Genomic DNA, 15,000 nt, shown 5'->3' with positions numbered 1-15,000 from the left:
TAATGGAAATGCCGAATCCATTATTATTATTATTATTATTATTATTATTATTATTATTATTATTATATTATTATTATTATTATTATTATTACTTTTTTCTCAAAATATTATTATTGTTTTACGATCGATTTTTTCTCATTTTCATATTTCTCATTTATGTTATTATCTAAATCTTCAATATTATTATTTTGGCATTTTTTGTCAGGGGGGTAAACATGCCCAGGTGCCCCCTTCGATCCGCTAGTGGTGGCGATGAAGGAAGCATTACAGTTTCCTTTGTGCATTGACGCCACATAATGATGATGATTATGATGAGAGAGATTTTTTTTATAGTGCTAGAAAACTGGATACTGCAGTTATATTGTAGAATGAAATGTTGGCATGTCTGGTACAAAGTTGACATCTGCCATGCAATGAAAAGTGCGAGGTAATGAAAATATTCTTGAGAATGTTAAAAAAGAGGCCAAACATGAATAATGAAACTGAATTCAAGTTAGATTAATGACGAAGAGTGAAAATCATACCTTTAAGATTTCCGCAAATCGCATCGTATGCCAGAAATATACATGCAAAAAAAAAAAAAAAAAAAAAAACGGTGAAAATTATGTATTTGGATCATGACAAGTACCTAAATGGTTTAGGGCATTTTGGGCTCTCTGGTGGAATTAATCTTTTCGTGGAGATTGCGCGCCTATTTACCAACGGCAGGGGATCTTCCTATATTAGTATATACTTTTTCATATTATGTAGCCAAATCGAATATTTGCGATGATACTCCACTGAAAGTGATTCAAGCCAAAAAGTCTTAACGGATATTTTTCGTTGCTTCTATTCTATACGCTGCTTCTACTCGTCATTTTCAAACCACAAGAAAAATATCAAATGAGAACCAATTGATCAAGGCCTACGTTGCAAAGTAAAGCCGAATTCAGAAGAATGACGATAACATTTGAAAATGATTGGCAATAGATGAAAAGATTTTTTGACACATGTAAATCATGCCGCATAAACCTAGAATTCCGTTGCGAACCGAATGGCTTTATGGCTCGTCTGTGGGACATGACCACTGGTATATAGTAGACCTCATGTCCAGAGACGTCAGAGATGAGAAGAGATGTGAACATTTTGAACACTGTGATGTCCATGAGCCGGAAAACAAACAGTTATTTTCACCTCTGATGAATCCAGTGAGCATATAAATTAACAGGCGTCCTTTCTTTTCCTTTATTGACAGCTGTGATCAGATTATGACAATCTGCATTTCTCAAAATGTCTCTCAGCCACTGAATTTGCTTTGCCGAGCTGAATCAGTACCACTTTGTCTGTTTGTGTGTGTGTTTTATATATATATATATATATATATATATATATATATATATATATATATATATATATATATATATATATATAGGGCATACAACTAAGGATGTAACACAAACTTTATGGAAACAGGATAAATCAGTTTACGGAAGCAAATGATTTTTTTCACACTTTCCTCACGAACTGATGGTCCATCCTTGTATCACGACAGTGATACAATAAAAGTTTTTGGTCTCCAGTAGATGGAAAAAAAAACCCTGCTAGAACATTAGCAGATTTCCCGTGAACAATTCATTCACGATATGAACAAATCATCACCGACAGAAATTACCCTCAAAATGTCGGTGAACTTCATCGTATTTTCTTTTAATATGTTCGACTATAGTTCCAATTTTCAAGTCTTCATGTAGAATAGCGCTCGGCTCCCTGTTATTGTTCCGAGAGAACAAATATATATGAGTTTCCGTTGACTGCGCTGTATTTTCTTCATAGTTACGATCATTTATTCAACACTATTGGCATTTTGATAGCAAATAAAAGCTCGTATGCGCAAATAGAGAGTTTAACTTATCTTTTCCATACGATAACACGTTACAATTTGTGAGCGTAAATGTGATAGATATTTTTCCCCTTTTTTGGGGGGAACGGGAGGGAATTTTTAGCTCAGAATAAAGAGTAAAACGAACAGTTATATAGATTAATCTTTTGATGCAATAAAATGCTAGAACAAAAAGGCGAACCTTTAATGCGATGAAATCAGGATTTTTTTATTTAGATAATAACGTTTTATTTACTACGCTGCAAAAAATTCAAATCACCGTAATTCAACGAATCTCAGCATTAAAAAAAAATCACCTACATAAAATGTTTTGGTGGAACTCGACAAAACTATTCGCTGTAAGCAGAAAAAAAAATATATAAATACCAACAGCAAAAAAAATGTAAACAAATAAATAAAAGTAGAGAGACAGGCATATTGCAATGCTAAAAGATAATTCACTATAATCATTAAGGCTAGAAAAAAATGAGAAAAAAATGGTCCTTTAGAAAAAGGTAACCGTATTATGCCGCGTCAAATTAGCATAATGAAAAGAAACGTCCGAATTAATAAGCTCTACTAGTGCATTTGATGGAAGTCATTTAATACAATTTTTTTTATGCACGAGATAATGACAGCAGCTCATTACCCGTTGTCCAATTAAATCCTAAGGCAGGTAGGTGGAATCGGAGCTGTCGGTACCCGTCCCCCTCCCTTTTCCCCTTCACTCCATAAGTTTCTATTACTGTCTCTGCTCATTTTTGTTTGTGGAACTGAAGCGCTGAAATCCCTCGCCCCAAAGCCGTCTCCCTCAAATCGTTTTTCTTGGTTTGTTCTCTCTCGCTGATTAGATGCCAATTGGGGCCCGACTTCCAGGACGCATATTTGATCATTGTTTCGTTCGCGGGGGAGATAATACTATGCTTATCTCGATTCGGATGGGCGGCGGCGCATGCGCCCCTTCCCTACAGGAGCTGCTACGTACAGCATGGCCCGGCAGAGTGGGACGCGCATAATGAGCGTCGTAAAAGCGCGCGATTAAACCTTCTGCTCAAAATATGATGAAGGCAACAATGAGAGATTTTTGAGCGCATCTCCTATGGTTATCTATCTATCTGTCAAATCTCGCTCGCGGCCAAAACACAGGAGGGGAGGGGAGGGAAGATGAGGGTGGAAAGAGGGGAGGCGGGGTTTGAGGGGCGATATGAGGGGAAATTTGAGGGACCGGCGATGATTTAGGAAAGGGGAAAAAAGGGAAAGAGCTGGAATTTATGAGAATTAGGATTTGTTGCGGCGTGGGGAGAGGGGCGGGATTGAGGGACACATTTTTGCGGTTACTGATATTTCAGTGAGAGAGAGATTTGCCCTTTACTGGTATTTCACAGAGAGAGAGAGAGAGAGAGAGAGGAGAGAGAGAGACTGACGAAAAATCGTCCCCTTTTAATTTTGAACCCCTTCAACAAGTAACATTTAAAGCGTGAATATTTTATGAAGGGATGTTTTGACTAAGCTCATTTTCTGATCAGTAACCAGTGACAATAGAATAAGCGACCTTTTCTTTCCCATTCATTTTCAGCGTCATCGATATCAGAAATGATGATAAAACTTTTGCGAAAACACTCGACGTCAGTCCGTTTATTTTTTCTTCGTCGCAGGAAAAGAGCCGATTTTTAGCGTCATGAAATAGTAGACGTCAAGTGCAAATATCTGAATAAAAGATAGATTTTCTTGGATCTGTTTTCGATGTAACAATTAACTCAAAAAAAAAAATCTCCCTCTCAACAGGACTTGCAATAAGATTACATTCAAACTGATTTCTTCGGCAGCCGCCAGGATTGGAAAATTCTCTCGTTATGCCAAAAATTTGTAATTTAAATTTTCTGCAATTTTTTTTCAGTTAATGACAATACATTTTTCTGCATTTTTTTTTCAGTTAGTGACAATACATTTTTCTGCAATTTTTTTCGATTATTGGTTAGTGACAATACATTTTTCTTCAATTTTTTTCGATTTTTAGTTAGTGACAATACATTTTTCTGCAATCTTTTTTTTTTATTTTCATTTAGTGACAATACATTTTTCTGAAATTATTTTTTCCTAGTTAGTGACAATACATTTTTCTGCAAATATTTTTTTTTTTCTACTTCTTAGTGACAATACATTTTTTTTTTGCAATTTTTCTTCGATTTTCAGATAGTGACAATATATTTTTCTTATTTTTTTTTACCCAGTTAGTGAAAATACATTTTTCTAAAAAAAAAATTTTTTTTCGATTTTCAGTTAGTGACTGCATTTCTCTGCAATTATTTTTCCAGTTAATGACAATACATTTTTCTGCAAATATATTTTTTTTCATTTTTAATTAGTGACAATACATATTTCTGCAATTTTTTTCCAGTTAGTGACAATACATTTTTCTGCAAATATTTTTATTTTTATTTTCAGTTAGTGACAATAAATTTTTCTGTATTTTTTTTTTTAGTTAATGAGAATACATTTCTCTGCAAATATCTTTTTCTTTGATTTTCAGTTAGTGACTACATTTCTCTGCAATTTTTTTCAGTTAGCGACAATTCATTTTTGTACAAAAATATTTTTATTTTATTTAGTGACAATACATTTTTTCTGAATATATATATATATATATTTTTAAAAATTTCCACAAAATGACTGTACATTTTTCTGCAAATATTTTTTTTCGATTTTCAGTTAGTGACATTACATTTTTCAGCAATTTTTGGGGGATTTCCAGATATTATATGGGCTTTTTTTTTATTTGAGTTAGTAACAATACATATTTCGCAAAAATATATATTTTTTTCCATGTCCAGTTGGTGACAATACTCGATCTTTTACTGTATTTATTAGTTTACTAAATATTAGAGTATAGTAAAAGATTCGACATACCTTTCCCATGGAAACTACCATTCGTAATTATTGTTTCTCATATGAAAATATACTCACATGCACACACACTCACACATATACATACTATACTATATGCATATATGTATATATATATATATATATATATATATATAATATTATATATATATTATATATGATATGTATGTATGTATGTATAATGTACACAGTACATATACATTACAAGGAAGGATTGACAGTTCTGTCGGCTACCCACTGCGGTTTTGTTAACCTTAGCAGTTAATTATGTACCCGGTAATTAATTGACCGTATATGGTCCAAGGCATGGTGCGTAACAGCGCGGGGCTAAGCATAATCGGATATATATATATAATATATATATATATATATTATATATATATATATATAAATATATATATATATATATATATATATATATATATATATATATATATATATATATATGTATTTATGTGTATGCATATATAATATATATATATATATATATATATATATATATATATATATATATATATATACACATTTCAGACTTATATATGTGTTTGTGTGTACATACGCAGAAGACTTTTAGTGAAGATACTCTTGAAAGTTGTCTGTATTAGGAAACAAGATTAAAATAATTCTTTTTATTCACTGTATTTCAGTCTAAAATTCAGGAAACAATAAATAATCGGATATAATTGATCTTCAGACTTTCTTTGGAGATGAGGACTGTTGTTGGTCAGATGAATCCCACCCCCCCACCCCACCGTAACCCCACGAAGCACTTCAGATGCGCAGCGGGCATCAAACACGCACGTACGCACGAACAAAGGGAAAACTAAACGAAAGCAAGAGACGCTTTTTTTTTATCCTCTTTACTTTTCTTTCATGCTGATTTCTAATTACGGGATTAGTAGGCCCCTCTTTCCCAGCATTAGCGAGAAGGGGAAATGTTATTCCTCGTGTGTGTGTAGTCTTCCTTTTTGCTTCTTTTTCCCGCTTCTGTCTCTCCCTTGATTACCGAAATTGCTTTCAGTCCCTGAAACACTAACACTGCTTGATTTGGAGCAAATGAATGCAAGCACGCTCCCTCCTTTCAAAAGATATAGCTGCCACGCTTGCCGACGCACAAACGCACGGACTCGCTCGTACAGGGACGGACATGTACGTATAGGCTAATGAGTCCGTCGCATCTTCATCGTCTGCTCATTGCACAGGATTGCAAAGTGTCCCCTAGACTCTGTTAGGGGTTGTGCGAGAGAGAGAGAGAGAGAGAGAGAGAGGGAGAGAGAGAGTCGTTTAACATGGCTATAAGCACGAGCACTGAGAGAATGAGATGACCAATAAGCGGGAGAAGAGCGCTTATGTCATATCATAATTGTATCCATAATAAGGAATCGATAATAATAAGGTCGATGCCTTTCTGAGAATGATCAGGGAACAAGTGTGTGTATATATATATATATATATATATATATATATATATATATATATATATATGGAGATGTGTATGCACAGAGAAGTGCACTTACTACTTTGTGACGCCAGTCAGTTGAAATGACAGGTAAATAGATATCTGATACCTGTTACACGTTCTCTCGTTTAGCCTCTTAGTCCCGAATACACCCGAGCTCTTCTTCATGTCCTAACGAGGCTACTACAGCTGAGTGGCCGATTCCCTTATGGCGCTTTTGCGTCATAAGTTCTGCAGCAGCTCTCTAGTAGAGATTGAAGTGCACTCAGTACAGCTGTGTGTAGAAGGCATATATAGAATTGTCAGGTTTTATCCCACTTCTATTTATCCGTAGCAAATAACCGAAGAGACTCGTGTGTGAGAATGCGCGCATGCGTTGGAGGCGACCGGCAATCACAATTTCTTTTGGAAAGTAGTTCCAGCCGTCAGTGATGCCTCCCCCGATTACCGACTGTTTTGGCAAAAGGAGGAAAGCAGTTTCCGAATCACTCTCACTGCTGACTCCCGCCGTCAGAGATCGCTCGAATGTGCTGTCAAGCGCCTGATTGACTGAAATATATGGACCAATTCTCCGATTTCAAGCAACGAGGCTTGTCGAACGAGTTTGATTTGTTCATTTGCAGGTTCCCACCTGGGGGAAAAATGGCGGTCGAACTGGTTTGAGTCTGATTCAACGCTTGAACCGTGTGGCGGCAGAACTTGCAGAGATCAGCGGTCTTTGTCGTTGACGTCACTGGGCCGCCTCCAGCCATGCTGGATGGATCATCAGCGATGTAAAGGGTCGTGAGCCACTGATTACTGGAAACATGATCTGCCTCCCGAGTGCGGTGCTCTCTCCGCGTACTTTTCCTAATAGGATTCCGACCTTTTTATTTGTTTGTTTTCATTGACGAAAACACGCCAATCCCGCCGGGGAAATTATTTATTCCGTTTCAAACAGAATCATGACTTCAATCGAGTGTGTAGGTGCAATGATTTATTCCAAAAAAACAAAAACAGACCAACAAAAAAAAAAAAATAAAAAACTGAGCTTTAGAAAACTCGCTCTTTGGGGGAGAAATGAAGGGTTCTGAATACATAGATGGGTTCTTTATATCAATTATTTAAGATGCATTTGGCAATAGAAATCGTAATCAGCTGCTTGGGTGGGAAGCCACAGAAATGACGTTTCGTGGATTAAGTTCCCCAGGTTCACACGCTTTGGCATTTCTCTAGAATCAGGGGAGAGAGAGAGAGAGAGAGAGAGAGAGAGAGAGAGAGAGAGAGAGAGAGAGATGGTTTTGGGGGAATTCTGAACGACAGCAGAAATACATGACAATAAATAAAGGCTAGTAATGCAACGCTAAATATTCTGCCATTTCGCTGCTAGGGTTTCGGCTCATAGTCCAAAATAAATACAATTACCATCAATACTGATAGCGACGGTGATAATAATATTATTCCCATAACCTTTGATAAGAGTTGCAGTCGCTTAAAATTATGGCTATTCAGAAATGACTACATTAATCTAATGAGAAAAATGATCTTGCAGCGATAGTTAGATTTACTCGCTTTTTCGCCGACAGTTCATTCCTTTCCATCACATGACGCAAAGTTGCTGTGTTGGAAAACATTAAGATATTTTCTCTTCTGTTTGCGAATCACCTTCTGGGATTCTTCTGTGTTTAGTCGTCTCTAAACATCGTCCTCACCTTTCGTTATTAGGTTTCCCCAATATTTGCGTATTGATTTTTTTTTTTTTACATGTGGTTTTTAACTCATTTTTATTCTTTTGATTGATCGATTGATTGATTTATTATTTTTTCTTGCTTAGGTTGATTCAAAAGTCCAACCAACTGGACGAAACCATTACATGCTGATTTTTTATTTATCATTAACTTGATTCAGGGTCCTCCCTTCGTTTGAAAAGCTGAATAAGAGGGGCAGCCAAGCGGTCATAATTCGATGTTCTTGTCAGCATCAGTCCGGAAAAACTCAGATTAATATATTTTTCTTTCAAGTGTTGTTAATATATCAATTTCGTGAGTGTGTGTGTCTGTGTGTGTGTGTTTTCTGAAGCGAGCCTCCTTAAGGAAATACCGCACAACCTGCTCTTTCCTCATACTCATAAACCACTCTTCCCCCTCCCCCTCCCCCTCCTGTTCGGTCTCTTCTCAGGTAGCAGAACACTCAAGCTCGAAAAGTGGCCGGCATCTCCAGATACCCTGAAGAAAGAGAAGGTGACATTCGAAAATATCCACGAGTACCCAAACCTCCTCCTCGTCAAGTCAACCGCCCTCCGGAATGCTGACCGTGACACGGTTGCGTTCAACCGGCCTTCGGCGGGGAAGCGCCTTTTATCATACAACTGATAACGGCTCCTATATAAGTGTCGCCGCTCTACATCATTAGCGACTTATTGATTGCGTTGTTTTCTGTCACCACTGGTTATCCTCCTCTACAAAACGCAGTGTGTGCGCGTGTTACAAACTTTTCCGGGTGTAACACGTAGGCTATAGCTGTGGTCCCTGTCATCCACTTAATTACGGCAGAATAATGCATTTGCCAAATACGTAAAAATTACCGCCATTTTTAATGAATAGTTACACCAGTTAACTTTACAAGACTTCAAGCTTATGTCTGATGCAAAGTAAAAGCTCTCTCTCTGTAGTAGATACGATGATGCTTGTTCTCAAAAGCTATTGCAGGGGGTTCCTTGAAATTGAAATTGCTCCTTGTAGCTTTATCCACAGCACTTTACTGGATATAATACATTCATCATATATCGTCTAGATACATGTCGTTGTCATTACAAGTAAAATTAGTTTGATGCGGTTCCCGATACTTATTGTGATCATTACAGGGAACGGCAAATAAACAGATGAAACTAAATCTCATTGGCAACACATATTGCTTCCGGAAATCAGAAAATAGTAGCCTTGCACATTTGATAATGGTTGACTAAGCAAGAATCATAGGTTAAATTTAAGTAAATATTTCTATGTATTTCCCCATATTCGTTCATCGCAATTCTATATATATATATATATATATATATATATATTATATATATGTATATATATATGTGTGTGTGTGTGTATGTATGTATATGTGTATATGTATATATATACATGTATATATATTTATTTATTTATGTATATAGATATACATAGTATTCTATAGCCCTCGTATTCAGTTCGTGCTATATATATAATGGTGCTGAGTAATGTATTTTATCTATTTATTTATTCATTTATTTATTTGGTGTTATTTCATAATTGAAGTCCTGAACATTTGCTCTCCCGGAATCGTTTTTTGAGCGTCGCACACGTACAATAAATTTTTTTTAGCCATTAACTGTGATTTTTACATAAATCAATAACTTCTTATGAAATGTGAGAGCCCAATATTAACGATTTTTCATGAAAGCCCTGTAATTTAAATTTAGAGCAAGACAACTCAACACAATAAAGGTCGCGCAATATGCATAATGACCATGTCAACACCTCTATATATGTTTTCTGTAGTTGGATTTTATTATGTAGATCGCCGCCGATTCTCTGAGTCACAACTCTTAAGGAATTCCACTCGTCGAATGATCATATTTTTCACAAGAAAAGTGAGCCCGTCTGTCAGTGTTCCTTTTAGGAGAGAATTGCGCTTATTCTTTTATTTATTCAACTGTATAACTTTGAAGTCGGGTAACGCCTGAATCCAATCCATCGGGATGTTTGACTCTGGCAACAGTGATGCAATTACCTGTTATTTGATATTTCTAAATAATTACCAAAGGCAACATTATTTGTATTCTACCTTTGCAAAGAATCATTGTCCCTTTATCATCAAAATAATGTTCATTTCGACAGAGGAGTTAATTTTATATTCCTTTGTACGTACTTTTTATATATCATATTTATATTGCGATGCTATATATAATATATATATATAATATATGTATAATATATATTGTATATAACATACATAATATAATATAATATGTAAATATAAGATATTATATTAAGATATACAATACATTCTATTCTAAATGTATATATATATAATAATACTATATATATATATATATAGTTAGTATATATATATGTGTGTTTGTTTGTGTGTGTATATATAATGATAGATAAATAAATCTGTATGAACCAATTATGTTTATGTGATACTTAAAAGCAGAAAGAAGACAGCAGCATATTATTGTAACTAATGCCGTTATTATGCATGAACTTGTTATTGGGTAAAAATAAAATCTTAAATATCGAAAGGAGTCTAATACTGATAATTGCGATTGGTCAGCTCGCCCTGGAAATTAATAATAATAATAATAATAATAATAATAATAATAATACTAAAAACTCTTTATTGGCTTCCCCACCCTTGCACGATTAACGCTTAGCATCCCCTATCGAATGCGGAGAAATGTATTCTTTATTTATCTATCTTGATTACACACATTCACATGAAACTTCCATTAATGGATAAATGTTGGCGAGAACAACGCGCTAATCGAATCATAAAAGTGAGTGTTTTCGGCTTTGAGAAATGAAGGGTGGCTTTCCAGCATGACCAGCTCGAAATAAATGTCGGTCTCTGACCTGGAGGTCTCAAACGGTCTTGTTACCATGCACGTGGCGGGTAATTCGAGTCCGCGTCCAGGTCTCATCTGACGGATTACATCAAAGAATGGCAGCAAATACAGCTCGTAGGCCTCTCGTGGGCGGCCACTTCACGGCCAAGCAGAGAAGAGAAAAGTGAAAAGGACAGTCAGGAAGGTTTTGTTGTTCAGTTCTGTCATTTCTCTAACCAGTGGAGAGAGAGAGAGAGAGAGAGAGAGAGAGAGAGAGAGAGAGAGAGAGAGAAAAGAGGCGGCCGTCTCTCCGTCAGCTGTACGACTAGCAATAGTCGTTTTCCATCGTTGGAATTGAGGAACTGTTATTGTTTTTCGGTTGCAATTTATTTCAGGTTTTATTTTGGTATATTGTCCAACAAGCCCCTGCAAATTGTTGATCTGTGTAGCTAAATTCTCAAGCAGCAATGTTCAATTAATTCATGTTAATATTTTTATTATATTGTATTTTTCATTATTTTTTTCCACCTCTTTTATATCGGTTTTTTCTTCGAGGCTGGTTGGCGTAAGGTCACAAAGTCGCTCATTACTCCGCTGTTGACAAAGAAATAATAAAAAAAACTGGATGGAAGTCTTTATTGTTCAGAAGGGCTCCAAAATAATCAAATGGCTTGGAGCAGGCGCTTCATTAAGTCGGTTAGTCATACCGGTATAGTATTATATACTAAACTGCCTTGGGTCTTCTGTTGTTTTCTGCACAGGAAATAATTATGATAATGCTATCGATGTTGAACAGCGGTCGCGGAATGAATCACCTTTTCCCTGTTCAAATTCAGTGTCACAAATCCATAATTTGTAGTGGCTCATTGTGTACTACATTTATATACATTTATATGTGTAACATTTAGTCATTACAGTTCTATATATATATATATATATATATATATATATATATATATATATATATATATATATATATATATATATATATATAAAGTGTACGTTAAAGAGAAATATGAAAATTCAGATTGTTAAAATACTGTTCCTATAGAACATTCGAAAAGGAGCGGCCCTTTTTCGAAGCCAGGACGCTACAATAGCGCGAAGCAATTCAAACGCGTTAATGAGATCAGTCAGCGTTCGTTTGAATTTTCCGTCGCTCTCGCCTCTTGTTCGCGCAGTGCGAACCCAATCTCGGTAGCCGTTTAACGATACTCAAAGAAAAACAAATATCAAAAGTAAAAAATAAAAATAATAATAAATCAATTCAGGGCGAATGTTACCGCTCCAATAAGAAAATATATTTGCCTTGACATAACAGCGATGTTTTTTTTTATTTATTTATTTATTTTCACGGTGGGTTTTAGCAGTTTGTCAAATGACAATCCGCAAAGAATCAAACTTCCTAATACAAATGTCCACCACCGATCATTCTTGACCGAGGTTGGAAAGTTAGGCTCACTTCAATCTCAACGTTATTTAAATGGAATGAAAATAATTCATAAATCAGAACGTTTTAATTTATAATAAGCGTTTTCTTTATGCGTCATTTCAGATGCGCCTTTCATTTGACCACAGATCCTAGTTAAATAGACATCCTAACGTAAGATATTTATTTTGTCTTTTATTTTTATTGTTTACGTCTTAAGATGGACATCGGAAAAATCCACTTCATTAAATTGAATATCTCATATTTGGACTCCAATATCATCATTGTTGTTACTGTTGCTATTGCTATTGGTTCGAATCGGCACTCCACCTTCATGTTCGCTGATTGAGGTGGGTGACATAAACACGGCCTAAGTAATGACAGTGACATCCAGTAAGTAGCTACTTCGTCGAGACACGCAGGATGTCCAACCCCCAATGACTCTCATCCTCCTCGAGCGAGGGCGAGGAAGAAGTTGCGAGGACAGGACCCGACTTACCTCGCTGCCAGGGTGTCGTGATGCTGACTGAAGGGGAAAGGCGGGTCGTAATTAGAATCCTTCTTGGGGTCGTCCCGACTCAAGAGGCTGGCGATGCTGAAGGATTTGTGCGAAGGAGGGGAAGACGTTTTCGGGGAGCTGGCCCCGCTGTCGGAACTTCTGGCCGGGGGCGTGGTGCTCGTGGTCGACCTCTCGGGGGTCCCGCTACTCCTGAGGGACTCTCCCATTCCTCCTACCGGTGGCGGAGACCTTCTTCCCAAGGGCGATGGCGTTCTGCTGCTCCCACCGACGGCGGGACTGCTGTGAGCTGTGATGACGCTCGCCAACTCGTAGGACATTGCTGTGTGCGAGGGCCCGAGGCTTGACGAGCTATGACTGACGAGTTTCCCGCAGGTGCTCTCGCCCGCAAGACTTCTTCGGGACTTTTCAAACAATGGCCCAAACACTTCGAAACGGCCTCATTGCGACGCCAGTCAGTCGGCTCTCTCGAGTGACAAATTGATCATTCGATAATCCTCACCCGCCACTTGAATCGAATCAAATTCTCGACTTAAATCCAAGTGTCCACAAAAGTTTCTGACTAATTAATGAGCACTTTTTTCAAAGTTTTCCCGAACATCCAAAATACGATCACTGCCATGAAAAAAAAGGTGTCCTTCGGAATGAGCTCGCTGCTGCCGATTGTATCACCTACAGATCAGATTGAGTCAACTGTCACAGCAACTTTTGTAGGTGAAGAAGAGCAGATGAAAAACTACGCTTATTTGGACTGACGCTGCACGACGAGTGGCGATAGAGATGAAGAAAAAGCAAGCATTTGAGTTTCAAGTGGGCCTGCACGTGTCCCCGCCCACAAGACTAATGGCTTCGATCTGCTCGAGCGCTTCCCGTCTCCATTGGTTACGGAGCCCGCGAGGGCGGGCCCTGTCGGGATGTGCCTCGCTCCCATTGGTCTACGATCTTGAGTGTTGAGGTATCATACACCCAATGATTGGCCGAACGGCAAAGTTAATTTCACACTGTTACAAGGGTAGTCGGTGCGTAAGTGTGGAAGGCGACACCTTAGCTGACGGCGTGCTGGATTGGACTCCGATCTCGTGAATAATTTATGGGAGATCACACACACACAAGAGCCCAAGATGGCCTGGGGAATGATACCCCTGGCGAAGGAGAAGGCGCGCCCAGGACCCTGACCAGGGGAGTGAGAGATAAAAACCGGTAGAGAGCCGTAGAACGCTGGGCCCTAAACATTGATATCAAAACTTGTAGAGGAGGACTACAAGTATGTCTAAGCGGCCACTCCTCGTAGGGAGCTTTCAAGGAGTCGTTCTTTATCACGCTGCTAAAGCAATTTTTACTCGAGTTTATCACAGCACTTTTAACCCGTCTCGTTTTACCAGCACTCTTTCTCCCTTTCTTTTTCTTTTCCTTTTTTGAGGGGGGCGGGGGGACTTTGTGAGAGTTGAAGACGATAGCGCAGTTTTTTCATGTTTTCCTTTTCTTAACCAGTTCCTGTCTATTCCCAAAGGGGAGGTGGCTATACTTCTTCCTTTAGGGAAGGTACCAACAGTATGTTTGTTACAGAGATTGCTGTAGGTTAAACTCCAGATCTCCTGCCATTTGTTCGTTGTCTCAGCTGATGGTGTTATTCTGTTCTGGGCTTCCTCCTTTGGCCTCCCAGGAAGCTTTCCTTTTCTCTTGAGAATTGTATATCTTCACTATGATAAGAATGAGTATGAATGTATGTAGGATGTACTTTTTGTACATTTATTTGCGTGTGTGGAGTGGGGTATATAAGGAGGTTGTAAAACAAAACTATCTCCAGTTGGAAATCACTGTGGAACTTTCAGATTGCTGCCTTGTGGGCTACTGATCATTCCACGAATAACGATGCACAACAATAATATTCTCGTTAAACGTAGCAAGTCATTTCAAGAAGCTTCGGACATGGACAGTGACGGTGGAACAGCTTTACAAATTGTTGGTTTCATTTTCCTCGAGTTTTATGCAAGACACATGCGTAATAATTGTCGTCCCTTTTTGGAGGCCTGAGTCCAGAAGAGCCACATCAGGCCTCTTAAGCCCTTTAACAACTTACCGCACTTGAGGCAAGTAAGGGTCCTTGCTGGCATGAACTCTCTTGAATACCAAACTCTGAATTGTTTTCGAATGTAACACATAAGGTCTTATTGTTGTCGTCTGTCGGTCTCCCTTGCAGCCCCATGGTGATTAAGAGATTTAGTTTCCATATCTACATCGACGCTTATTGGATTATTTTCCCGTGTTGATGATTCTG

At 37.6% G+C, this 15,000-nt stretch overlaps 1 protein-coding gene and 1 long non-coding RNA gene across 2 annotated transcripts in view; one reads left to right on the top strand and one right to left on the bottom strand.

The window, feature by feature from the left end:
- The window catches only part of LOC135205574 (homeobox protein HMX3-B-like), a 39,566-nt gene extending 26,026 nt beyond the window's left edge, over positions 1 to 13,540 (bottom strand). Inside the window, exon 1 of the mRNA XM_064236341.1 lies at positions 12,705 to 13,540. Within this exon, the coding sequence (XP_064092411.1) occupies positions 12,705 to 13,042 (338 nt within the window). The 5' untranslated portion in view covers positions 13,043 to 13,540. The remainder of the gene's footprint in view (positions 1 to 12,704) is intronic.
- The window catches only part of LOC135204140 (uncharacterized), a 321,292-nt gene that overhangs the window by 272,009 nt on the left and 34,283 nt on the right, over positions 1 to 15,000 (top strand). The window lies entirely within an intron of this gene.

This window comes from Macrobrachium nipponense, chromosome 24, assembly GCF_015104395.2.
Source record: "Macrobrachium nipponense isolate FS-2020 chromosome 24, ASM1510439v2, whole genome shotgun sequence".
Taxonomy (NCBI): domain Eukaryota; kingdom Metazoa; phylum Arthropoda; class Malacostraca; order Decapoda; family Palaemonidae; genus Macrobrachium; species Macrobrachium nipponense.
Note: the sequence above shows the minus strand (reverse complement) of the source record. Positions and strands in the feature narration are given on the sequence as shown.